General features: G+C 51.4%; 2 protein-coding genes across 8 annotated transcripts in view; one reads left to right on the top strand and one right to left on the bottom strand.

Moving 5' to 3' along the window:
• Nucleotides 1-18,615, bottom strand: part of PASK (PAS domain containing serine/threonine kinase) — a 52,026-nt gene extending 33,411 nt beyond the window's left edge. For 2 of the 3 annotated variants that reach the window (XM_010377008.2, XM_030916841.1), the window contains exons 1-8: nt 18,510-18,615; nt 11,643-11,880; nt 9,075-9,307; nt 8,153-8,323; nt 7,123-7,263; nt 6,406-6,540; nt 3,937-4,197; nt 2,601-2,769 (exon numbers count right to left, since the gene is read on the bottom strand). In XM_010377008.2, the coding sequence (XP_010375310.2) occupies nt 2,601-2,769; nt 3,937-4,197; nt 6,406-6,540; nt 7,123-7,263; nt 8,153-8,323; nt 9,075-9,307; nt 11,643-11,838 (1,306 nt within the window). In that variant the 5' untranslated portion in view covers nt 11,839-11,880; nt 18,510-18,615. Of the gene's footprint in view, nt 1-2,600; nt 2,770-3,936; nt 4,198-6,405; nt 6,541-7,122; nt 7,264-8,152; nt 8,324-9,074; nt 9,308-11,642; nt 11,910-18,509 lie in introns of those variants that run through there. The other variant, XM_030916840.1, reaches the window with a different exon arrangement.
• A 55-nt stretch (nt 18,616-18,670) lies between these two features.
• PPP1R7 (protein phosphatase 1 regulatory subunit 7) overlaps nt 18,671-26,471 on the top strand; it is a 38,191-nt gene continuing 30,390 nt past the window's right edge. Inside the window, exons 1-2 of one of the 5 annotated variants that reach the window (XM_010377005.1) lie at nt 18,757-19,659; nt 22,611-22,739. In XM_010377005.1, the coding sequence (XP_010375307.1) occupies nt 19,563-19,659; nt 22,611-22,739 (226 nt within the window). In that variant the 5' untranslated portion in view covers nt 18,757-19,562. Of the gene's footprint in view, nt 19,660-22,610; nt 22,740-26,471 lie in introns of all 5 variants that reach the window. The other 4 variants (XM_010377002.2, XM_030916839.1, XM_010377006.1 and 1 more) reach the window with 4 other exon arrangements.

Below are 26,471 nucleotides of genomic sequence, written 5' to 3'. Positions count from 1 at the left end.
GTCTTGGCCATGGCCCCCCAACCCTGTGGCCTCACTCCCCCAGGTATCTCCACCTGGCCCTCTCTGGCCAGCTATCCCCGCCTCCCTGCCATACCTGAAGTATTAGAGGCCTTGGGATCGTGGCTCCTGATCCCAGAAACACTGTACCTGGCTATCTACAAGGCTTCCCTAGGCCTCCTGGGCCCCCAAGTCTAAGACTGCACGCCCTCTTTGCCTTCCTCCTGAGCTCTGGCCGCTTCCTGGGCTCCACGTGTCACCTGGCTTCCTCCAGGCCCCATGAGGGCAGGGGTGTTTGCCCGCAACGCAGCCTGGCACATGGTAGGGGATGAGTGTCTCTTGGTTACATGAGAGAAAGCAGCCTGCATTAGGAAGGACCCTGGGAGGCCGGGCACGGTGGCTCACACCTGTAATCCCAGCACTCTGAGAGGCCGAGGCAGGTGGATCACCTGAGGTTGGGAGTTCGAGACCAGCCTGACCAACATGGAGAAACCCCGTCCTACTAAAAATAAAAACTTAGCCGGGTGTGGTGGTACATGCCTGTAATCCCAGCTACTCGGGAGGCTGAGACAGGAGAATCACTTGAACCCAGGAGGCAGAGGTTGCAGTGAGACGAAATGGTGCCACTGCACTCCAGCCTCAGCAACAAGAGCGAAACTCCGTCTCAAAAAAAAGAAAAAGAAGGACCCAGGGGAAAAACCCTAGCCCCAAGCCAAGGGAAGCCTGCTCCATGACCAGGACTGTTGGGTGGTTCGGCATAACTTCTCCGAGAGGCATTTTTGACAATAACTAGCAAAAGTGTTCATTCCCTGAAACCAGAAATTCCACTTCTAAGTATTCATCCTCAGGAAGCAATGTGAGAGGCACAGAAATGCTGTGATCCCCTCCCCCAACCACCAAATATCCGACAAAGAGCGTGCACCAAACACACAGGCGTGCGCGCACAGGTCAGGATTTGGAATTCTGGAAAAAGGGGAAGGGGAATATCATCAGTGCCAGAGGAAAAAGCTCGTATAAAGGATAGATTTTGAGATAGAAAAACCCAGACACAATGAGGGGAACCACATGCTAAGGAAAGCAGGGATTGTAAGGAGAACCAACAGCCTAACAAAGCATCTTTTAAAACAAATGTTACAATCCAGCTTCTAATGCCCCAGGCGAGACCCTGTGGGGAAGGAGGCTGGGGGCGTGTGCCAAAGAACTCACTGGAAGCCCAGAAAGCTTGTCTGGGTGAGTGAGTGTCTGACGCTGAATGTTTATCTCACAAGGCCGGTCAGTCCCGTGAAGCTGTAGTTTTCCTCAGTGACTGTATTAAATCCACTTTCGCACTCATTCAATACCCGAGTGACCGCGTGCAGGACAACCTCGCAAGCCAGCACCTGCTGACCCACCTGGCCCCACCACGATGCAGAGCCCCGACGCGGCTGTGCTTTCTGCCAGCACGGGCCTCTCTCTCTCTATCTCACGCCCACTGTGTCCTTCCATAGAACAGAGACCCCCACCCGACGCCCCTGCCACACCATCACCCAGATCCTTGAGCCCCAGCCTGGCCCAGGACTCCAGAACTACACCCAGTGAGTCCACGCTCCAGGGGGGCAGAGCCCATGGAGGCAGAGTCCCGGGGTCCCCACCAGGGCAGAGCCAGGGACAGGGTGCACCCCCACCCCATGCTTGTCAACAAAAAAGTGAGCACTGTGGAAGCAGCCAGGGGCCTGCTCCTTACCAGGAGCTCAGGCATGGGCCCTGCCAGGACATCAGTGGGTTCCACTGCCCCCCACTGCTCCCAGCCAGAGTGGGTCCCTCGGGACAGGAAGCAGTGTGCTTGTCTTCACATGCCACACACCTAAGACTGTGCATATGAAAGGGACTCGGGAGTATTTGTTGAAATAATTTAAAATGTTAAATTAAAACTATTTGGGATAAATATAATTAAACCAGGAAATACTGGTAGAACATTCGATTTAGGAATTGCAGTCAACCCTTAGTACACTCAGGGGATGGGTTCCAGGACCCCCAGAATGCCAAAATCCGAGCACCCTCAAGTCCCACAGCCCACCCCACGGAACGGAGGTGCACGGCGGTCAGCCCTCCATATACGCCAACTTCACCTCCCACCAAACACTGGATTTCTGAGGTTGAAAAGAATCCGTGTGTAAGTGGACCCTCCAATGTCAAAGCCAGTTGTTCAAGGGTCAGCTGTAATCCGATTTGCTACATGGATTCACTCAAACTACACGAAGCTATATAAGTTTACTTAGAAAAGACAAGACTGTCAGTTAGCTGTGTCTCGGATATTAAGACTGTCAGTTAGCTGTGTCTCCGATGATGTGTCTCGGATATTATGGACACAGGTGATACAATCTTGGGGGGTTTTCTATTCTTCTTCTCTATGCTCATACATTTGTAAGAATAACCTGTCACAGCCCCTGAGACAGAGAGGAACATCAAACCAGGAAACAGTCACCCCCACTCCGCGCCCCCAGCACCCCTGAGCCTCTGGAGGGGCCATAGCTCCTGTTCCTCCCAGCCCTGTCTCAGAGGCACGGGGCTGTCTGGGGCTTAGCAGCTGCAGGCGCATTCAGGAGGAGGAGGACGTGTCTTACCCTGGGCCCCCTCAGCGGGGTCCTGGCCCTGCCATGGGTCCAAGGTTTTCTCCCCACACCCACTCTCATCACCGACATCCAGACAGCTGACCAGGTCTGGGAGCTGTAATGAGCTGTCGTACGCAAGGTCCATGTAGCTGTAGAAACCAGGAATCAGGAAAGTGATATTCTAGAAAACAAAGTGGGGACATTTCAGAACCTGGAGGATCCACACTGACCCACTGGACCATCCCCCTGGGGGAGGAATGAACACAAGGAGAGCCAGTTCCTGAGGGTTCACCCTCAAGGTCGGGAGAGGCCTCGGGCCAAATGTCCCTCGACACACCTGAAGCCCCGCTGACGCTCAACATGTAATTCATGATTTTTCCCCTTTTCTTTTTTTTTTTGAGACGGAGTCTTGCTCTGTCACCCAGGCTGGAGTGTAGTGGCGCTCTCTCAGCTCACTGCAAGCTCCGCCTCCCGGGTTCACACCATTCTCATGCCTCAGCCTCCCAAGTAGCTGGGACTACAGGCTACCTGACACCACACCTGGCTAATTTTTTGTACTTTTAATAGAGACAGAGTTTCACCATGTTAGCCAGGATGGTCTTGATCTCCTGACCTCGTGATTCACCTGCCTCGGCCTCCCAAAGTGCTGGGATTACAGGCATGAGCCACTGTGCCCGGCCCCTTTTCTTAAGTAAAATGTAAAAACATAGTCTGCAGCAAGTTACAGCGACATCGACACATCTTTGGAGCAGACACCTGGCCTTTGGCCCCATGTTTACATGGATCTGGGAGCCTATGTCTGCAAGCCTCACCTCACGTGGCTCACTAGTGGCCGGAACAGTGACGTGTGCCCAGGACAGAAGGACTGTGGGGCCTCCCAGGCCAGGAGCTGCTCTGACAGATGCTTCCTCAAAGCTATGGGACACTGCCCACAGCATCCAGGAAGAACGCTAACTGCTTTTTAACTAACTTAAATTTAACTTAACTACAACTTAGCTTAGCTGCTTTTTATTATTTCTACTAGGGTGAGAAATGAACCCCCGCAATTGTGTCGTAAACCCTGGTCCATCAGTCAGACCAGATCTCTAGGGCTTCGAGGCACGGTGCTCCTCTCCCTCCCTCAAACGGTGGCTGCTGGGGAGGGGTGGAGAGGAAGGAGCTTGGCAGCTGTGAGCAGGGACCTCCCTCAGCAGGGACCTCCCTCCCTGGACCCAAGGTCCCTCCTGGGTAAAGGTGCGAGCTGGAGAGCTTGCCGGGCGCGAGGCCTGTGCCACACGCAAGCCTGCACTGCAGAGCACAGCAGCTTCTTCGGAGGGAACGGGGAGTCAGGTGCCCAGGGCAACCCCACCTTGCCCAGGAGCTCGGTCTTTCCGTAACCAAACAGCGTCAGTGCGAAGCTATGGTTGATGCCGTGGATGGTCCCATCTGGCAGGAGGGTGATGAGGCCGCTGATGGTGCAGAACACCCAGATAGATGCCCAGTAGCCCCTTGCAGGGGCCGCCTCACTGGTAGTCGCCTCCTCACTGTTGGGTTGGGATTTCAGTTTTAAGCTCAGAGGGAAGGTGGTGCCGTCCCGGGCTCTTCCAACAGACCTCTGAATCTTGAGATTCTGAAAGAAAGGCTTGTCGTTTAGCTCAAGCCGTGTTTCACATGGACAGAGCACTGAATCTGTGCTGCATCCGACCTGACTTCTACCCCACATGTCATCAGGGAAGGTCCCCAGGACATCTCACACCCACACTGCTCTGCCTTCCTCTCCTCCCAGGCCCGCCTGGCCCAGGAAAGAGCCCTTCTGTGGGTGGGGAGGACTCAGTGTCCAGAGCCGCCCCAGGCACAGCGACCCCAGGGCAAGTGAGACACCCCTACTGAGGGGGCCGGGCACCTGCAGGGAGGGAGGGAGGGAGGACTGTGGGGCTCAGGCTCGGGGCTCAACCACGTCACTGGCAACTGCCATCCTTGCTCTGGCCCCAGGATACTGGCCCCACAGGCTGCACCGCACCAGCTGTGCATCTGTGGATGTGTTCTCCCACCCCTCTCAGCCTTGGGCAATGTCCCAGCTTCCACCTCTGTGGGTGGCCCAGTCCCTCCCTCCATCCTCACCCCTCCTGCCTGGGGGGCAGTGGTTCCCACTGTCGCTCAGCTCTCAGCGGCCTTCTCGGCTTCCCCATCACTCACACAACCAGACCCCTGTACTGCATTCCCTCTGCTTTAAGTACTTGGAATGCACTCGGTTTCCCAACTAAATCCTGATGAATACAGCACTCCAAACCAAAGTTTGCTTGTTTGAGACGGAGTCTCACTCTGTCGCCCAGGCTGGAGTGCAGTGACACAATCTTGGTGCACTGCAACCTCCGCCTCCAGGTTCAAGCGATTCTCCTGCCTCAGCCGCCTGAGTCGCTGGGATTACAGGCGCCTGCTACCACACCCACCTAATTTTTGTATTTTTAGTACAGATGGGGTTTCACCATGTTGGCCAGGCTGGTCTCAAACTCCTGACCTCAGGTGATCCTCCGGCCTCAGCCTCCCAAAGTGCTGGGATTACAGGCATGAGCCACCGCGCCCAGCCCAAACCAAAAATTTTTAAGTTTCTTCCCTTTATAGTTACAAGATGGCAAACTGGATTTAGGCCTGTGTGTCTGCCCTTGTTTAAAGGTTCACCCTGTAAAATGAGAGAACTGGAGGGGCCTGTGTCGGAGGCAGGCAGGGCAGCTCATCTACCCTGTCTTGAACATAGCATTGCCCCTAGTCAAGGTCAGAACTCAAGACCCCAGGCTCCCTGTGGCAAACACAGGCCCTGACCCAGTTCTGCTGAACCTCACATGGCCACAGGCCCCAGTGAGCCAGCCAAGGAATGAGCGGGACATAGGGTCCCCTTTCCATGGCTCAAAGGGTCTGTCTCGATTTGCCGCTGCGGGGTGTTAGGTGGCTCCAGTGTGGGGCTACTAGGAACAGTGCTGCTGCTGAGAACACGCTCACGCATGTTTTCCAGCGCACATTCCTTTGAACACATGGCTCAGACGGGTCAGAGGTTTGCTTCTGCTCAGACTCGGCAGATGCTGCCCAGCAGCCTCCCGGAGTAGTGGCACCGGCTGATGCTCCTGCCCGCTCTGAGGCCCAAGTGGCTACTGCTTTAGAGCAAAGGGCACAGAGAGAACAAACGTGGCGGGGAGCAGGGCTTTCAACCAAGCTGGGAAGCTTAAAATAGTAAATGACAGGCTCAAAGGGTGAAGGTCTTGGTTTAAGGCAAGACAGAAAAGTGGGGAGTTCCTGTGGATGTCCTGAAAAGATCTACTTCTTACAGCCCCAGAGCTGACTTCAGCCAAAACCAACTGTCCTGCCCCACCCTGCAGGCTGTTGGGGTGTGACATCAGTTCAGCTCAAGTAATGGGGTCCCCTGTGTGAAAGCCACACACTAGGTGGGAAACAGGCAATCTGGAGGATTCAGATGACGACTGAAGCCTCAGATCATACCTCCACTGCCCTCCAACGCTGCTCTCGCAGCCCCCGATTGGCTGACAAGGCCGTCCTGCTCTGAGGGGAAACCCGACAATCAGCTAGTCCTCCCTGAAGACAGATCCCAACACATGCCCCCAGCAGGCTCCAGGGACAAGACTCAGGGGACAGGAGTGGTCAGCTGGGAGACCACATAGGCTCCCGCCCTTGGTCAAGGCCTCAGCGCACAGGAAGCTCAAAACTGACCACATCCCACCCTCAAGGCCGCCCCTGCCTTCCGAAACCCTTGGTCTACGTCTCTGGATATGGATTCAGAGCTAAGAACTCAACCCCATCACACAGTGCAGGAGGTCAGGAGCCCTACCTTTGGGATGTGCTGGCCAGAAGGAGGGAGCTGCACAGAAGGGATCAGGTCTGTGATGTGCTGCCCAGCCATGTCCTCCCCAGACACGTACCCGTGAAGATGAGCAAAGAGACTGTCACATGACGTGATGATGCCCTGGAGGAAAAGCCCAGTGCTTATCCTAAAAGCTTCTTGTGCTCCAGCTGTAAATTTCACTAAGCTTCAATATTTTCTAACTAAGCTTGCTTATTTTCATAAGCAAGACCCCAACATGATTTCTCCATCGGAAGTGCAAGAGACATACACACATGAATTGGATAAGAGTATCACCATCTTTCTCCTTCTACCAGAGATGTACCTAACTTGTGGGCTTTCTTGTGCTTCAGGAGCCTGGCCCACACCACAGCTCATTAATGACATCCCAGTTCACACGTGAGGGCTGCCCCTAATGCCAGCTGCTATTCCGGGGGTTTGACACATATTATCTCATTTAAATGTTGAAACAACCTTATGAGGAGTTATGATTATGCCCCGGTTTATAGGTGAGGAACTGAAGTATGGGAGGTTCGTTCCCTGCCCAAGCATACACAATCAGTGAGGGCACCACTGGGCACACCCTCCAGGCTCCTCATCCTCTCTTCCTTCCCAAAAGAATGAGACAGGGACCAGCACTTGCTGAAGAGGAGAACAACGCCGGCTCCAGCATCTGTGAGACATGAGGCAAAGTTGCACACTCACATCACTCTGGAAAGCAACCCAGGTCGAGACCCTCTCCACGGGCTCCAGGACTACCACGCAGCACAGGCGGTGTTCCTGCCGCATCCTCTTCATCCACACAGACACTGGAATCTTCTCCCCACTACGGCTGATGACGTCCACCTGTGGAGACAGGTTCGCACCTGCATGCCATGGACCCAAAAGACCAGTCTGGGTGGAGCACCCACCTCCAGGAGGCCCAAACTCCAGGCACTGCAACGTTTTCAACTTCTGCTTACCTGTCCTTCATTTCAGAAATTTACCAAAGCACAAACAAGATTTCTGATACTGAACATTAAAATCTCCAAGTGCAAGTTTTATCAAGAGAGTTGATTTCATTCTCAGTTCATGGTAATATTGCAGGGTGAAAAAAGCAGTATCTGTTATTTCTTAAAGAAACAGACACCAACACATGGTGAATATCTTCATTTTTTTCTTCTTAGTAGTCAGTTGCTTGAACCAGTGATTTTCTGATACAATTGGTGCTAAGCTTTTTCCATGCTTTGGGCTCAGTCCTCCACATCCAACTCAGCTCACCTGTCCATGTCCAGGTTGGACACATGGCACAGGTGAGAGAATCAACACTGTCTGGGGAACCACTTCCAGGCCCACAGCCCTGCCCACTCCCACAAACACCAAACAGAATGTAAAAATCAAGAGACAATAAAACCATAATACTCTTGAGAATCTGATGTGGTGCCCAGCAGGACTACAAAACACTAGTGAAGCTATAGCCCTCAAACAAAGCAAGGGCCACCCACGACACCCCCCTGGGAGTCCAGCCACAGCCACAGTGTCCATTCCTGTGACGATTTGTTTTTAAAGGGCCCCCACCCCCACTGTAGCTAAAGCAGGGGAACGGCACCTGGGATGACATTTTCAGCTGAAGAAGCTGAGGTGCCCTAGTGTCACCCAACCCCCAGCAGAGCTCCTAGTGGGGAACACTGAGCTCTTCCTGCCGTACGCTGCTGGTCTTGAGGCCAGACTGAGCTCTGCACCTGCACCCACTCACCACCGTGCCGAACACCACCGCAGCGTGGCCGTCAGCCTCCATATGCTCCTCGCTGAGGGCCTCAACCACATCGGAATCTGACCTCAGAAAGAACTGCGTGAGCTTCTGGCCAATCAGGTCCTGGCTGCTGTACCCCAGGAGCCTGCAAGCTTTGTCGTTAGCAACCAGGATCTGAGGAATCACAAAGAGGAACAAGGATGCAGACATCCCCAGCAGCTCCACCAGCTGCCGAGAACAGCCCAGGAGGACCACACAGAAGTCGGCCTTTTCCTGACAGATAGGGTCTCACTCTTGCCCAGGCTGGAGTGCAGTGGTGCAATCGTAGCTCATTGCAGCCTTGAACTCCTGGGCTCAAGTGATCCTCCTGCCTCAGCCTCCCTGGTAGCTGGGACTACAGGTGTGTGCCACCACACCTGGCTAATTTCTTTGTAGAGATGGGATCTTGCTGTTGCCCAGGCTGGTCTTGAACTCCTGGGCTCAAGCGATCTTCCCACCTCCCAAAGTGCCCAAATGTTTTTCTAATTGCATTAAAACACACGAATCCGGCCGGGCGCGGTGGCTCAAGCCTGTAATCCCAGCACTTTGGGAGGCCGAGACGGGCGGATCACGAGGTCAGGAGATCGAGACCATCCTGGCTAACACGGTGAAACCCCGTCTCTACTAAAAAATACAAAAAACTAGCCAGGCGAGGTGGCAGGTGCCTGTAGTCCCAGCTACTCGGGAGATTGAGGCAGGAGAATGGTGTAAACCCGGGAGGTGGAGCTTGCAGTGAGCTGAGATCCGGCCACTGCACTCCAGCCTGGGTGACAGAGCGAGACTCCGTCTCAAAAAAAAAAAAAAAAAAAAACACACGAATCCCAGGTTTAAGGCACAAACCCCAAATCCACATCTATACAGCTGGATCTAAAACAGAAGCAAATACCTCTGTGGTCTTGGCATCGACAGTGAAGATGGCCTTGTTAGGGTTGCACACAGGGGCCGGAAGCAGGGGTGAGGACCACCCTGAGGACAGTCCCCGCAGCAGGGAGCAGCAGGACACACTGCCCCCAGGCCCAGCCGGGTCCGTGGGCTCGGGGGCGGCAGGGCAGTGCAGTTTACTTGTACAAATATTCTGGGCAGCCAGTGATGACAGACAGTAGGAGCTCCATCTGTCTTCTGAAAAGAGAAGCGAAACAAAGCTTTAGACTTCACACAGCTGCCAGAGTCCACCTTCTGAAACAGCAAAGCACACAGCCCTTGCCCTTAACTCCTGCAAAAAGATCTAAGGATTAAGTCAGTCTGCACAGCTAACACACACTCTCATCGTGTGTCTGAACATGGTCCCCAGAATCCACTGAGGCAACCACCAGGTCCACTCGGAAGCATGAACAGCACAAGATCAACACTTCTGTGTCTAAATTACACTCAAAGCCAGGTGTGCCTATAATCCCAGCTCTTTGGGAGGCTGAGGCAGGAAGGCTGCTTGAGTTCAGGAATTCAAGACCAACCTGGGCAACACGGCGAGACCCGGTCCCTACTAAAAATAAAATTTTTAAAAATTAGTTGGGCATGGTGGTGTGCCCCCACAGTCCTATCTACTCAGGAGGCTAAGGCAGGAGGATTGCCGGAGCCCAGGAGTTTGAGACTGCAGTGAGCTATGATTGCGCCACTGCACTCCAGCCTGAGCAACAGAGTGAGACCTTGTCTCAAAAACCAAAACAGCTTAATCACATTCAAAGGTCCCTTCCTTCCCACTGTCTGTCCTTCGTCAGTCATTCCAAGGCTACTCCGGCAGGTGCCCCATCACTTACTCCTTGGAGGCGTCCTTCGATTCAAGAGCTCCTTGTGCAGCGTTCTCACTCTCAGCAATGCCTCCGATGGCTCCCAAAACCCTCAGCCCAGTCATTCCTCAGACCTCACCCTCCTCCCACACCACCTTCCTTGGGTACCTGGGCTCCCCCACCTCCCACCCTCTCACCTCTCAGTGACCCTGGTTCCATCTCACCCATTCCTCGGTAGCTTTAAATATATCTAAACTAGAAATGCACTGAAGACTCCCACACTCACGCCTCCAGCCTGGACCTCCCACGGCCCACTCCCCCTCTTCCCTATCTCAGGAGACACCAGCTGCCTTCTTCCAGAGCTCAAAACCAAGCACCCAAGACCTGGCCCTTCCATTTCTCTCCCATCCTCCCCTCCGTGTCCTTTATCCAGGAACCCTGACTTTCTCAGTGAGTGGCCTGACCGCAACCATTCTCTGAGGCTGGAAACCACATGGCCATCCAACCACTCTCTCACCCCTCCTCTTCCTAGACAGCAGTCACCAAGCGCAGCTCCTCCTCCTGTCTCAAGGCCCTGTGCCTCTGGCTCCCACCCCTGTTCCTCATGCAGCCACCAGAATGATGCTCCAAAACAGGAACACACCTGTCAACACTCACTGAGAACGTTCCTGATCAGCGCCTGGGTGAAGCCCACTCCCAAGGGCACCGCATGCCTCCCAGCCCAGCCCTCCCTGCAGTAACCCGGGCGCTCTCCACAGGGCCCTCCGCTCTCCACCCTCATAAAATTTCTGAACACACAATAGCTAAGAGTCAAACTGGGATTAGAGACCCCACTATGCTTAGCCTTAAACTTCAATAGTTAGAACAACAAAACTACTCGCCAGAATACTACAAGCAACAGCTTAAAATTCAAAGGACCTGGCGGTGCTTCACATCCCTTTAGAAGAGCCTGTTCTATAATCGATAAACTCCGATCCACCCCACCATCTCTTGCTCAGCCTATATACCGCCATCCTCAGCAAACCCTGATAAAGGCCACGAAGCAAGCACAAATGCCACCGAGACACCCCAGTGCACAAGCTCAGCTCCAGCACCCTCCTCCTCCAGTGTTGAAGTGCTCGTCGGCCTGGAGACCAAGACCCCCAGCCGTTTTCTGCACACAGAGCCGTTTCCTGCAGCTCTGTGCCCCACTTCCCCATTTTCCAGGTCTACCCCCACTTCAAGCACACAGCATCAGACAGCCCCTCAAAGGCAAGTGGCGCTTTCTTCCTCACCATGGCCCAGACCCTTGGGGTGCTTAGACATAGGAGGCACCAACAGACTTTTGCCCCATGATTCTTGGTCCACTAGCTAAACTGCATTTAGCTCAGTAAATGCATGAGCAGAGCGGAATTTCCCTAGTAAAATAGCCTAACCTAGAAGAGCGTTCTCACACACTCTGAAGTAAGAAATAACATTTTGCTGTAACTTGACCCTGAAATGTGAAGGTGAGTTCCACCTGCTGCCTGAACAGAAGCGCCAGATGCCTGGGAATCACAGCAGAGCAAAAGCAGCAGGAAGGGTCCAGCCGCAGTCACCTGCCGGCGCGAGCCGAGCACCTAAACCATGAACTTTTCTCTGCAGACACAGAGTGACTTTAACCACTGGTGAGAAGGTTTCCGTGAGAACACAGAGCAACTCCACATTTGTATTTCTGTGCACTAAGGCCTGCAATGGTCGAAGGTCATTACCGGACAGCGCCGTCCTGCTCTGGCAGAGTCTGGAAAGCCCATTCCTTCTGCTCGGATGTCTGTGGGCTGAGGAAAACGACTTGCTGGGCTTGGCAGTGGTCTGTGCAGCTGGGCCCTCTGCTGGCACTGGCAAGGGGAGGCTCTGGGAAAAGCATCTCTGGTCCTCTTCAAAGGCCGTTAAGCCCCTGTCCTCCATGGGAAGAAGGGAGGCCAATTGCCAAGCTTCCACCTCTAACAACTAGAAAACAACGTGAAGCTGATTAACATCTGCAAAGCAAAAACATAAAGACAGTTTAACCAACTAATTCGTAATGCTGAGTTCAGCTCAGGCCCAAAAGACATACACCCCCAACGGCCATCCCAGGTCAGAACCTGTGATGGGAGAACGCTCGGCCCAAAGTGGTGCTAAAAGTTCTTTCCGGGCTGGACGCAGTGGCTCACGCCTGTCATCCCAGCACTTTGGGAGGCTGAGGCGGGCGGATCACGAGGTCAGGAGGTCGAGACCATCCTAACACCGTGAAACTCCGTCTCCACTAAAAATACAAAATATTAGCCAGGCGTGGTGGCGGGTGCCTGTAGTCCCAGCTACTCAGGAGGCTGAGGCAGGAGAATGGCGTGAACCCGGGAGGCAGAGCTTGCAGTGAGCCAAGATCAAACCACTGCATTCCAGCCTGGGCGATAGAGTGAGACTCTGTCTCTAAAAAAAAGAAGCTCTTTCCAAGAAAAATACATAGGAAGATATGGGAAAGAGGGAAGGAGAGAGAGAGGAAAACAAAGAACAGGGTGGGAAGGAGTCATGAGGGAAGGCAGGGGCTGCAAGTACACACCAACTGAAAACACTCCTAGGTCACGATGAACCCATCAGCATGGGGGGCTGCACAGCTCCCATGGTCCCAGCTTTCCCCTAAACAGTGAGTCCTGACCATCTGACCAGCTGCACACAGAATCAGCTGGGCGCTGCCAACAAGTGAGGTCACAGGGGCCATGGCCAAGAGGCCACATCTCCTAGAGATAGGCCTGGCACCAGAGATTTGTCTTTTTAGCTTTTCTCTTATACATGATTCAAATGCTGATACAGGGTGGAAATACAGGGAAATCTCACATACTCTTCACTGAGTTCCCTCTCATGGTGACATCTTACAGGAGAGTGTCACAGCCAGGAAACTGACTTGATACCATCCATCAGCACCATCCAGATTTCAAGGCATTTACCTGCATGTGTGGGTGTGCATGTGTGTGTGCACTGCATGTGTGAGTGTGAGTGCACACGAGTGTGCATGTGTGTGTATGCACGTGCGTGCGTGTCCATGCGTGTGTGCGCGCATGAGTGTGTGTGCGCGTGTATGTCCGTGCGAGTGCATGCGCATGTGCACGTGACCATCTGTGTGCCTGTGTGTGTGCACGTGTCCATGCGTGTGTGTGCACGTGAGCCTGTGTTCCATGCAGTCTTGTCACATGTATACATTCATGTGACCACCCTGCAGAGTGGAGACACTGAAGACTTCCATCCTGCATCCTGTCCTCATGGCCAAACTCAACAAAAAGAGCCCTTCAAGCAAGACTTCCTCTACTGGAAGGAAGCCCCCACCTGATCATCCAGGCTTTAAACACAAGAGGAGGCTGTGGCCAATACCAGAACCATGGCTGGAGTTTCCTCCATAAAATGAGGAGACCCTGGGGCCAAGGCACGACCACCGAGACCCCATATCCCCTCTTCTGGACCACCTTCTGGGTATCCAGAACCCCAGGGTTCCAACCAAAGGGTCTGGTGCCCACTTCTAAGACCTACACAGGCCCCTTTCCACCCAGGTCCTCCCACACCGGCACACCTGGACCCGTGAACTGGCTGAGGAGCAGCCTTCCAGGAATAGCGAGCTTGGACAAGCTAGCAGGATGCCCGCACGAGGCTCTTCCAAGACAAGGCAGGCCTGGCGTGGAGAGGAAAGGGGAGCCGGCCCTCCCAACACCACCTCTTCCAGTATGGAACTCCGAGGAGTCCCCACCCCTTGACTTATCCTAGCATCTGGTGACTGCTGGCCATCTTTGGTGTTTTTGACTTGTGGCTGCATCACTCCAGTCTCTGCCTTCACCATCACAGAGCTTTCTCCCTGTTTGTATGTATCTTCACATGGCCTTTTTTTTTTTTTTTTTTTAACTAGGAGATGAGGTCTCACTATGTTGCCCAGGGCATAAAAGACCTGATCCGTGGAAGTCAAAGTACTAAACTTTTTAGCCAGGCAGGCCTCATGGCCTGCACCTATAGTCCCCAGCCACTCTAGAAGCTAAGGCAGGAGAGTTGCTTGAGCCCAGGGAGATGGAGGCCAGCCTAGGCAACAAAGCAAGACCTGTCAAACCAAATAAAATATAAAATAAAATCACTAAGTTTTTAGAAGAGGCTATCTGTAAGACTTTGGAGTAGGAAAGTTTTCTTAAACAAGGCACAGAAAATTCTAGTTATAAAATAAGATTAATAAATTTAACATTAAAATTGAGAACACATCACACCTGTAATCCCAGCACTTTGGGAGGCCAAGGCAGGAGGATCATGAGGTCAAGAGATCGAGACTATCCTGGCCAACATGGCGAAACCCCATCTCTACTAAAAATACAAAAATTAGCTGGGCGTGGTGGCACGCAACTGTAGTCCCAGCTACTCAGGAGGCAGAGGCAGGAGAATCGCTTAAACCTGGGAGGTGGAGGTTGCAATGAGCCAAGATCATGCCACTGCATTCCAGCCTGGTGACACAGCAAGACTCCATCTCAAAAAAAAAAAAAAAAAAGAGAACACAGGTTCACAAAGAATACCATAAAGAAAAAGAATGAGCCACAATTTGGGAGAAGAGATTTGCCACATACATAACCAACAGAAAATTAATATCCAGAATAACTTTAAAAGATAAACTATTTAAAGTTTAAACATTTTTTAAAGACACATGGCCCAATAGAAAAATGACAAGAAATAGGAACAAGCGTTGTACAGGAGAGGAAATCCTAATCATGATAATGTTATACATACTAAGTCAGCAGAAATTAAGAATCTAATAATACCCAATGTCAAAAAGGATTTGGATCAACAGGAATTACATCTTAATACATTAACATAATCTCTTTAGAAAACAATTCAAGTCAAACATTTGTCTATATGGACACAGCACTTTCCACTTAGATTTATATTCCAGAGAAATTCTTGCACATAGATAAGAAGACACAAGAATGTCCGGGACAGTATGGTTCTCAATGGCAAAGATAGGCAGGAAAAAAGGAGGGAAGAAAGGGAGGGAGCGAGGGAGGAAGCGAGGGAGGGAGGAAAAAAAAGAAATGAAATCCAAATACTCATCAACAAGAAGATAGATTTTAAATTCTGGTATATTCATACCACCAATCACAGCAGTGAAAACAAATGAACTACACACAAGGGTGAATCTTAGCCATACATGAGTGGAAAAAATCAAGTTTCAGAAGACAATCAGCAGGAGGATTCCTGTCATGAAATAATCTAAATAAGCAGTTCAGGGAAACACACCTATGTGATTAAACTACTTCTTAAACAAGAGACTGGTAAACCTAAACTTCAGGCAGGTGTTCCCTCTGGGTCAGGCAGGTGCTAGAGTGGGGAAGAGGCACAAGGGCACAGGTTCCCTGATTTCCTAATTTCGGTGAAGGGTTCAAATGCATCCACTCTGCTGATACAATTCATGACTAACATTGCCTTTATTCCTTTGTATGACTCAACTGATACAGCCAAAAAATTTAGAGATGTTCTACACGCAAATCCAGTCTAGGACCCTAGAAGGCAAAGGCTCTGCAAACCTGCAGATGTGTATGAGGCTAGAAGGAAACTACATACGGGGTTTGGGGTTCGAGTGTGCAGCTTTCCTACAAGCAGCAACGCTGAATGGGACATTTAGTCACAGGTTTACATCTCCTTCTCTAAGCCTCCCAATGCACTAATTATTGCTACAATCAATAACAACGACATGATTCCAGTGTGAGGCAGTTTTTTTCTACTTTTAGAACCAACCTATAGACAAAGCTCAGGACACTTAATGATAGCTTCAGAATACATTGTAAATGTTGTAAAACCTTACTTTCTTAAAAAAGTAATAAAACTCTTCAGAATACATTATGTTAGAAAGCCTTAATTTCTTTTTTTTTTTTTTTTTTTGAGACGGAGTCTCGCTCTGTCGCCCAGGCTGGAGTGCAGTGGCCGGATCTCAGCTCACTGCAAGCTCCGCCTCCCGGGTTCACGCCATTCTCCTGCCTCAGCCTCCCGAGTAGCTGGGACTACAGGCGCCCGCCAGGTCGCCCGGCTAGTTTTTTGTATTTTTAGTAGAGACGGGGTTTCACCATGTTAGCCAGGATGGTCTCGATCTCCTGACCTCGTGATCCGCCCGTCTCGGCCTCCCAAAGTGCTGGGATTACAGGCTTGAGCCACCGCGCCCGGCCAGAAAGCCTTAATTTCTAAAAAATATAACTCTTCAGACTGCAATGTCAATGTTACAAAACTTTATTTTAAAAAGTAATATACCCAATACTTTGGGAGGCCAGGCAGATTGCTTGAGCCCAGGAGTTCGAGACCAACCTAAACAACATAGGGAGACCCCCATCTCTACAAAAAAAAAAAAAATTAGGCCGGGTGCAGTGGCTCACGCCTGTAATCCCAGCACTTTGGGAGGCCGAGGCCGGCGCATCACGAGGTCAGGAGATTGAGACCATCCTGGCTAACATGGTGAAACCCCATCTCTACTAAAAACACAAAAAATTAACCAGGCATGGTGGTGGGCGCCTGTAGTCCCAGCTACTTGGGAGGCTGAGGCAGGAGAATAGCGTGAATCCAGGGGAGGCGGAGCTTGCAGTGAGCCGAAATCACACCACTGCACTCCAGCCTCAGCGACAGAGTGAGACTCTGTCTCAAAAAAAAAGCAAAAAACTAAGGATTAGCAAGTTGTGCTGGCACACGCTGGTAGTCCCAGCTGCTTGGGAGGTTGAGGTGGGAGAATTGCTTGAGCCCAGGAGGCAGAGGCTGCAGTGAGAGGACATGGCATTACTGCACTCCAGCCTGGGCCACAGAGCAAGACCCTGTCTCAAAAAATAAAATAATAAAAAAGTAATATAACTATTCAGAATATGTTGTAAATGTTACAGAAGCTTCTTTGTAAAAGTAACTACCATGAGATGGAAAGGGGGGGAAAAAAAGCAAAGGGAGGGTAAGGGCGTGCAATTTTTTGTCCTTCATGGGAGAAAATAAATAAATACCAACTAAAGTTGAAACATCAAGATGTGGAAATTTAATTAGGTTACTGAGAATTACAAGCCTATCCAGGAGGGAAATTGATGGGACCCTCTGCCAGAGCGTGGAGGACAGCAGGAAAGATGTATCCTTTTTCCCCTGCCATGCCTCCTGGGGTGTCTGAGGTCCGTCCGCAGGGCCAGTTAGTCACTGAGCAGCACCGGCCCCTCGAACCTCCCGTGCACTCCACAGCCACAGCCTGGCCTCAAGAAAGAACACAGCCTGGCTTCACACGACCTTAGATCACTAAATTTTGATTCAAATGCTAACCAGAAATGCCTGCACGTCCAGGCCCAGATTTTTAGAATTGTCCTTTGTATCCACTGTGAGCTTTGTATCCACGGTGAGCTGCAGAACACAAACCCAGCAGACAGCACCTAATGGTGCCACCGAGTAACCATATTCCCATTGCTAGTTTTGATTCCAGAAGACCCAAGTGACCCCACCTCAGACCAAACAGAAGCAGGGACAGATGCAAGGAGTATCTCGGTGAACTTCTAGAAGCAACTGTCTCTCTCCCACTAGAACATAAGCTAAGAAGCAAATAGCTCCCATTGCTCTCAGCACAGCTGCACAATTAAAAGCAGAACCAGTTTCAGGATGAGGCCAAAAAGGTGAACAGTGCAGTAGAACATAGTAAGGATGTCAGTCCTGGAGGAGGCACCTGCAGGGCCGAGCCCTTCCAAGCAGAGTGAAGAAGTCTTTCAGAGGCAAAGGCTCCCAGAGAGGAGTTCAGTACCCAGAACAGTAGATGGACGTGGGCCTGGAGGGGCCAAGCACGACCCCAGAGCCTCCTATGCCTGCTCAGTCTTAATTTTATCCCCAAAACGAACTTTTAAGGATTTAATGCTTAGGAGTAACATGGTCAGACACGCATTTTACAAAGACTACTCCAGGGACCATGTCAGGGCAAGGCTGGAAAGCAGAAGAAAGGCCACAGTAATCCAGGCAAGAAATTATGAAGCATTAAAGGTAGCAGCAGAAGGATGAAGAGAGGAAACCCCTAAGAGAAAAATCGACATCGACATCCAACGGTACTGATGCGGGAGGTAAGGAGGAGAAGGGCCTCAAGACGGCCCCTGCCGTAGTCTGGGAAAGAAAAACTCGTGAAAAGATGAAGGCTCAAGTCCAGGCTGGGCTGGAACCAGGAGCGCTGGCGGCGCCGGCTGAGCCCGCAGGGACCCACGAGCCCAGCGCGGGAGCGTGGCGGGATCTGGGCTGGTTCTCCTGGACCGCAGGGCGGGCTGCAGTGAAGAGGGCGCACAGTCCCGAGGCGACCCGAGGCGCGGGGCCGCGGCGCCCGCCAGGCAGGCTACACTGAAGGGCGCCCTGAAGACGCTGGGGGCGCGGGGCCCGGGACCAACGGCCGCAACCCCGCCGCGGTCTGGGCACAGAAAGGACGCTGGCTGGGTTGTGCGTGAAGAGCGCAGGGGCGGGAGACCCGGGGTCGGGCTCGTCTGAGGGCCGGGCCGGGCGGCGAACCCTCCTAGGCCAAGAGCGCGGAGTCGCGCAGGCCCCACACCGGCCCTCGGGAGATTGCAGACCCCGGCCCGCTCTCCCCAGCGCAGGTAGCTCACCTGGGTCAGGCGAGGGTCACGCCAAGCCGGCTTCACACCGCGGAAGGGAGCTCCTCCGCGCTTTTATCCCACCGGCCAATCGCACAGCGACTCACACCGATTGACAAGCGCCACAGACCAACCACTTGTGCGTATGGGCGGGACTAAGCAAGCCAGAGTCCAGAAGCCCGCGCTAACGGTTGCTAGGGACGCACGGGACAACCCCCGCCCCGCGCTTTGGGGGAGCCAAAGGAATAATGGGCGCCTCCGCCCCCGGGCCGGTCAGCTGCGGTTTCCTCCAGTCTCGGGATCAAAATGGGTAAGTAGCGCAGAGCTCGCCTCTTGGAGGCCTCTTTCTGAAGGCGGAGGACGCGGGGCGGCTCGCTCATGGGCTGGGCGGCTCCGCAGGGTAGACGAAGCCTGCAGCGTCCGCACTGGGCTGGGAACGGTTTGCAAGGGGAGCGCGGCTGGCGCCCCGGAGCCGGCCAGCTGGCTCGCGGCCCCACCAGCGCAAGTGCCCCGCACCTGCCCGCCTGCTCTGAGCATCAAGAGAAGGCGGCATTTCGCATGGGTAAAATCCGCGCCTGGACGCCGGGAGAATGTTGTTGCTCTTGCCGTTCGGCCCATTGTACAGACGCAGCCAGCGAGGCTCGCAAAGGTCAGGGATGCACGTAGGACTGGCCCGCACCTTGCAGCCACGGAAAGATCCGCCTGGCCCGCGGCCCCTCCACGCCTCCGAGGTCGAGACAGTGACATAAGTTAACTCTCGAGCCCAGGGCGTCTCTGCACTCTGCTTAGACGTCCACTCCGTCTGCCTGAAGCTACGGCCGGTGCGTCCCGCTTCGACTCCCTCTGCTTTCCTTCTTAGCTTCTCGCCTCCAGACTATTCTGGCGCCGCTGCCTGAAATTACCTGCCCCGGGGGAGGCGCGGCGCGCGGCGCGCGGCGCGCAGCCTCATGACGGAACTACAACTCCCATGAGGCGCTGGGCACACGCAGGCGCGCCGCGGCTGAACTCGCCGCGCCGGAATCCTATTGGCTGGGCCGACTCTGAGGCGGGAGCCCTGATTGGTTGATGGGTCTGAGGCGACAGATTCCGGAAAGGGGAAGAGCAGCCAACATGGCGGCGGAACGCGGCGCGGGGCAGCAACAGTCGCAGGAGATGATGGAGGGTGAGCGGCCCCTGCGGGCGGCGGCCCAAGGGCCGGGCGGGCGGGGGGAGCTGCGGGCCGGAACTGCTCCGTGCCTGAGAGAAACCCCACGTCCCGCCTCCGGCCGCCGCCGCGCGGCCCCCTGACAGCTGACAGCCGGACCCGGGGGAACGGGGGAGGCTCTGGACCTCGGGGGAGACCCGGCCTGGGGGCGGCAGCGGCCGGGAAGGACTCAGAGCTAGGGGTAGAGTGGCGGCGCGAGGCCAGGCCGGGGGTGGGGCTGAATGGGACGCGGTGGCTCCATTCAGTCCAGTTGGAGCCTCGCCCCGAGCCTCTGAGATTGACAGGCGGGGGAGCCTCCTCGGTCAGCTGACGAGGAAACTGAGGCTCTGGGCGCTGGGATCTACCAGAGTCTGCTCCTTGGTTCGCGTGGTGAGGGTGGAGAAGGGTCTTCTCTTGAAATCGAAAGGACTGTTGGCGAAGGGGTAGCAAGGAACCAGAAGATTTAGTTACACAAGGTGATACCTGTTTTCAAAGCTGTCATAGTTCCAAAAAGTCTAAATTCAACTTTCTTTCTTCTCATTCATTTTGTTAAAAACAAAACAAAACAAAAATGCATATATGTATATGTTATTCGTACACATGTATTTATATATAATTTTCTACATATCTGTAGGTACAGTCATACATGCATGTGCAGTATGTGTATAAACATGCGTGCACACACCCACCAACTGGGGAATCAGTTGTGTCATCAAGTGCTTAAGCGGTCTTGGGTCCCATGGTTTGGTGAGAGGTACAGCCCTCCCAGAAGAGCAGTCACTGCCTCATGTGAAAGTGGTAGGGAGGAGGAATGTGGAGCTGGGGAAGGAGGACGGGTGCAGAAGAAAGGGCTGACATGTTTGGGAGTGGTGAGAGCTGCACAAGCAGGACCAGCTCTGAGCTGCAGCCTGAAGAATAACTCGAAGGCAACGAGGTTGGGGATAAGGTGAGGGAAAAGAGCAAGAATCACTCAAGATGAAGAAAGCTGCGGTCAAAGGGTGTGGAGGAGAGTTTGACCAAATCGTATGTGGTGGGGATGGGGGCAGTGGTGTTAAGGATCTTGGACCTCATACCCTTAGAGTCTTTTTAAGTAAGAAGTGCCTCTTCATATCCTCCCACTCCCTCTTCAACTGTTTCCATGTCTTGGTAAATGACAAATTATAAAAGCCCGGCTTTTCTCTCTGTCCCACTCCCACCCATGTCCTATTAGTCAAGGAGCTCTGACTTTTACTTTTAAAAATAATCTCCAAATCATCGATGTGTCCTCCATTCCCATTGCCAGTACCTTAACTCAGACCTTCGTCATCTCTAGGCTAGATTCATTGTCCCTGCTCCCCAGCCCATCGTCCCCAGTACACCAAAGTCATTTTCTTACATTCTGATCCACTGTCCCATGTTCCAGACCCTCTCTGCTGCCCTCAGGCTTCACTTTGGCCAACCTTCATTAGCTAAGCCTCTCCTAACCTCACACCACTCCTCCTCTTCCTGGGGTTTTTGCACCAGATTGTCATGCAATAAGAACTTTCTCTCCCTGAGCCTGGACCACCAAGTGACCTGTGCCTAGTGGTGACTAATTTGTTAAATATCTACTGCATGTCATGCATGTACTAACTGCTCTCGTGCTTTTTCTAATTTAACCCTGACAGCAACTCGCTGAGGCATAGGTTCTGTACTAGCTCCCTTCCACAGACTAGGAGATTGAGGCTTTCAAATGGAAATGATTTGCCAAACCTGCATCTCTAGCAGCAAGATGCAAACTCAGGAAGAGCATTCCAGAAATACTTTTGGACTCAAAGATCAGATTTGGATTTTAGAATTAGATCAGACTCTCTGGCAATGGAGAATAGGTTAAACAAGGCAAGACAAGTCGCAGAGAGATGAGTTAGGAGGCAGGGCAGGAGCACAGGCCACAGCTAACAAATAACTGAGCTACCGTCATTGCGGGGGTAGGGAAGAAGAGATGGATTTGGAGGGTTTGGAGCTGGGTTTTATGAGGACTTGTTTTATACAGCAATCCTTTCTTGGGTTTTACTTTGCTAGGCTAAGCAGGAAGTACAAAGCTGAAATTGAACTTTTTCCCTCGAAGAACACATCTCTTTGTAGATAAACCATAGTCAGGAAAGAGACTATTTTCAGTATGGTTGATAATTCCAAGTAATGTGTTAGTGCCTCATGTTTTCCCGACAGACTTCCAAAAAAGATCATGAGTAAAGTTATAAAAAAGAAAAATGATTTGACAACCTTACCAAAGAATTTTTGCCTGACACATTTAATTGCCTTATTCTTTAATTCAGAAAATATTTATGAACCTTTAAAAGCTTTGAGTTGCTAACATTCTGTCCAGTGTCCAGTGTGAAAGCTCATTTCACACCAATGAGCTTTCTGTGGGCGGTCAGCACTACTGGCTGTATTCTCCTCTTCCTTAGTGATCCTCCCTGCCCACAATCTGATTTGAGTTAGTCTTGATTTCTTTCAGAATGTGGGCCTGTGAACTTGGCTGGTTTTCTTAGCCAGATGAGTAGTAGAGCATGGATGGAAGTATGTGGCAGAAGAGTCACAGTGGTGGTCACCCAGCCCGAAAGTGAAAGGCACTCAGGAGGTGTTTCACTACCTGGTTCCATTAGTGGATTTAATCACAAGTGATCCAAGGCTTTCAGAACACTGGGCAATTCTTCACAAGCTCCTTGAGGGCAGAAGTAGTGTGTTCCTCACCTAAGTATCCATGTGGGCTCCACACTCTGCTCCCCGTTCTCCCTGCGGCCATATGCCTCAAGTGGTGCTGGGACATGGGAGACACTCAATGGTTATTGAACTGGATTCAACAAACATGTTTAAATGAAGTCCTTTTGACTTACAACTGGGTGTTTATTATATGTTCCTTAAAGTCCCATAAATTGGATGTGAATTCTCATTGACTTGTGTGGGTTCAGTTGACAGGCGGGTCGAGTCTGAAGAATCCGGCGATGAAGAAGGGAAGAAACACAGCAGTGGCATCGTGGCAGACCTCAGTGAACAGAGCCTGAAGGATGGGGAGGAGCGGGGGGAGGAGGACCCAGAAGGTACCAGGCCCAGCTCCCTTGGGGGACATCTGCTTTTTGGGGGATGTGGGCTGTGCTGCATATGGTCTGTCCCTGGGTGTGGGTGATGTGTGGTCTGGGGAAGGACTGCCGTGCCCCTAGGCCCTCAGTGGGCCAGGGCAGGTGGATGTGCTCTCTGAGGCGCTCCCTCAGCAGGCTGACTCATTGACAGCATTTGCAAAAAGGATGTGGTTTTTTTCCAGTTCCACTGAAGGCAAATCCTAGCACGGATATTGGTACTAGTGTGCCATCTGAGACAGAACCACGACATTGTGGGCCGGGCGCGGTGGCTCATGCCTGTAATCCCAGCACCTTGGGAGGCCGGGGTGGGCAGATCACGAGGTCAGGAGATCGAGCCCATCCTGGCCAACATGGTGAAAACCCGTCTCTACAAAAAATACAAAAATTAGCCGGGCGTGGCGGCACATGCCTGTAATCCCAGCTACTCAGGTGATTGAGGCAGGAGAATTGCTTGAACCCAGGAGGCGGAGGTTGCAGTGAGCCAAGAACGCACCACTACACTCTGGCCTGGGTGACAGAGGGAGACTTCGTCTCAAAAAAAAAAAAAAAAAAAAAAAAAACCGCAACATTGTTTTGTTAACCATATGTTTAGGAAGCCAGATTTGAAATAAACGTTATGGTTGACTGCTATGTTTCTGTGTCCTACCATAGCAATAGAAACCTTTAATCTCTTGAGAGAAATTATTTCTGAGTCTTGCCTTACCATTTTTATAGGCCTGAGGATTGACTTCTAAAGTGCCTAGATGTGGCCGGGCATTGTGGCTCCTGCCTGTAATCCTATCACTTTGGGAGGCCAAGGCGGTTGGATCACTTGAGGTCAGGAGTTGAAGACCAGCCTGGCCAATATGGTGAAACCCTGTCTCTACTAAAAATACAAAAAAAAAAAAGAAAAAAGAAAAATTAGCCAGGCATGGTGGTGTGCACCTGTAGTCCCAGCTACTTGGGAGGCTGAGACAGGAGAATTGCTTGAACCCGGGAGGCAGAAGTTGCAGTGAGCTGAGATCACACCACTGCACTCCAGCCCAGGTGGCAGAACGAGATTCCGTCTCAAAAAAAAAAAAGCAAGTTTCTGAACAGTATGCGTGCATGTATGTACTTTTACCTGCTAGAGAAAGAAAACACATCAAACGGGCTGAGTCTGTCCAAACAGCAGGTTTAAGAAGGATCTATACATTTTGCATTCTCTAGATTTGTATACAATGTATGAATAATCATGCATCCCTTATAAAAATAAAATAAATTTATAAAGAAACAAACCTAATTTTTAAAATAACATTGTGCTCTCTGTGCCAGCAAAGATGTTTGGTAACTATGGCAACCTACTTTTAAGGCAAAAGGAGATTACCACAAAAGTACCAGTTACATTTACTTTGGAACTTCGGAGCTGATATTCTGGAAGTGATGTGGGTGGAATAAAGTGCATGGGAGAGATAGATGGAAGCTTCCGTTATCGCCTGACTTAGTCACCAACAGTGGAGCAGTAGGAGCCCCCGCTATCCTCAGATGGGTGCTGCTAAGACATCGGGTGTTTATGGAAGACTTGAGAGTTGGCAGAGCAAGTCCTGTGTGCTTTCTTTCCCTGGGTCACTAGCACAGGCTAATGATGTTGTCCTCATGTTCTGTAAGTACCCAGGTGTGGTAATGTGTTACAGATGAGGAGAAAGACTCTCTGCAGCTTGTCCAAGGGCACACGGCTACAAGGCAGACCAGCTGGCCTGGCCTGGGAAAATCCAAGTTTTTTTCTTTGAGATGATTAGCTGATTATGAGTTTTCTGGGTATGCATTTCTAGCCCTTAGAGAAGCCAAGACTTGCTCCTACCTGTGTTTGTTTAAGTCTTAAATTCAGTTAAAACAAATTTAATCATGTCAACTGTTACCTTCTACCTATTTTCTCTAAATTATTTTTAAAATATAATGAATCTATAATACACTCAGAAGGGCATTGTAGGCTGGAAGGCTTGTTTCAGAGGTTAGCTGACATTTTGAGTGGTGAGCGGCCAACCATGCTGGATGTATTACAAACAAGACCCCTTAAAGCCATGTGACCATGTGTCCTGAGGAGCCTGGCACAGCTGGTTTCTGCCTGCCGGCCCGGCATAACTGTGCCCTTCTGCTCTCAAAGGGTCCTGGTTTGGACCACGTGACCTGGGCACCCTGCCTTAATTGTAGTGCCTCTTCCAGTGCCACTTCCTGAGCTTAGGAACTTGACACTGTCTTTTGGGGTGATTTGTATCTGTCTCTTGGTTTTGCCCAGTTCCTTTTATTTAATTCTTAGGTTGGCTGGTATCCTGTACAGTTGTGGATAAACTATAGTAAGCTTTTTTTTTTAACTAACCACAGTTGATGGTTATAGAAAAGGCACAGTGGAAAAACTGAAGTGAATGCAGCCATGTGGGATCATTACTTTGTTAAGCTGGTCTGATGTCAAGTGCTCCTCTCAGAAGCCTCCAGGTGAGGTGAGGAACCAGCCCTTGGCATGTGGTTCAGGGCTGTGTGAGCTCGCTCCACTGCAGAAACAAGTGCACGTTTGCTCTAGGAAGAGCCACAGTAAAAGCGCTGACAGCCCTGTAAGGTAGTGACAGTGACAATCCGTTTACAGGAGAAAGAGCATCCTATGGGTATAATTGACAGAATCCAGACTGGGAGAAGCACTACAAGACAAGCTTGTTTTCCTACAACAGAAAACTGCAAGGGGAAAAAAGAAGTTTAAGAAAAATGCTGGGCTGGGTGCAGTGTCTCGTGCCTATAATCCTAGCACTTTGGGAGGCCAAGGTGGGAGGTTCACTTGAGGCTCGGAGTTCCAGACCAGCCTGGGCAACATAGCGAGACCCTGACTGTACAAAACATGGTTTTAAAAAATTCGCCGGGCATGGTGGCTCACACCTGTAGTTGCAGCTTCCTGGGAGCCCAAGACAAGGATCACTTGAGCCCACAAGTTCAAGGCTGCAGTGAGCTATGATCACACCACTGTACTCCAGCCTGAGCAGCAGAGATCCTGTCTCTTAAAAAAAATAATAATTTAAAAAAATTTTTAAAAAGAGAAATACCATCTAGTCACAATATACAGCCTTATTTGGATCATAATGCAAGTGAACTAAGGGAAGAAATGTTAAGACAGTTGAGGAAATGCGAACACTGACAATCTTTGGTGATACTGAGGAATTACTGTTAATTTTTTTAAGTGTTTTAAGGGGGAGTGTGCGTATTTGTGTGTCTGCATGAGTCTATATACCACTGATGTGCATGCGTGTGTCTGTGTAGTGTGCATACGTGCCTATGTGTCTTTGTGCATGCCTGTGTGTGTGCATCTGTGTGTGTCTTAGTCCTTTTCAGCACATATGCTGAAGTAGGTTCCAATGAAATGAAACGAGGAAGTGCTTAACAGGGAGTCTGTCGCCTCAGCAGGGAGAGCAGCTCTCTCTGCCTCCTCCACACAGAGGAGGCCGGCTCTGGGGTGGAGAGTCCTCGTGAAATCCAATGGGCTTCTCTGCTGGAGTGAGTTCATCAGTCTCCCCATTGAGAAGTGTGTTTAAATTATTCAGTGAGCCTCTTTGATCCTATCTGTTGAACTATGTTTTGTTTTGTTTTGCTCTTTGCAGAGGGAAGTGTTTGTAGATGCTGGGCCACCTTCCAAAGCACTAAAAGGCCCATCCTAGAGCATCTGATGTGCCCAGCACGATCTAAATTCTAATG

The sequence above is a fragment of the Rhinopithecus roxellana genome, chromosome 14 (genome assembly GCF_007565055.1).
Source record: "Rhinopithecus roxellana isolate Shanxi Qingling chromosome 14, ASM756505v1, whole genome shotgun sequence".
NCBI lineage: Eukaryota > Metazoa > Chordata > Mammalia > Primates > Cercopithecidae > Rhinopithecus > Rhinopithecus roxellana.
The sequence above is the reverse complement of the archived record's forward strand: the minus strand, read 5'-3'. Positions and strand labels throughout refer to the sequence as shown.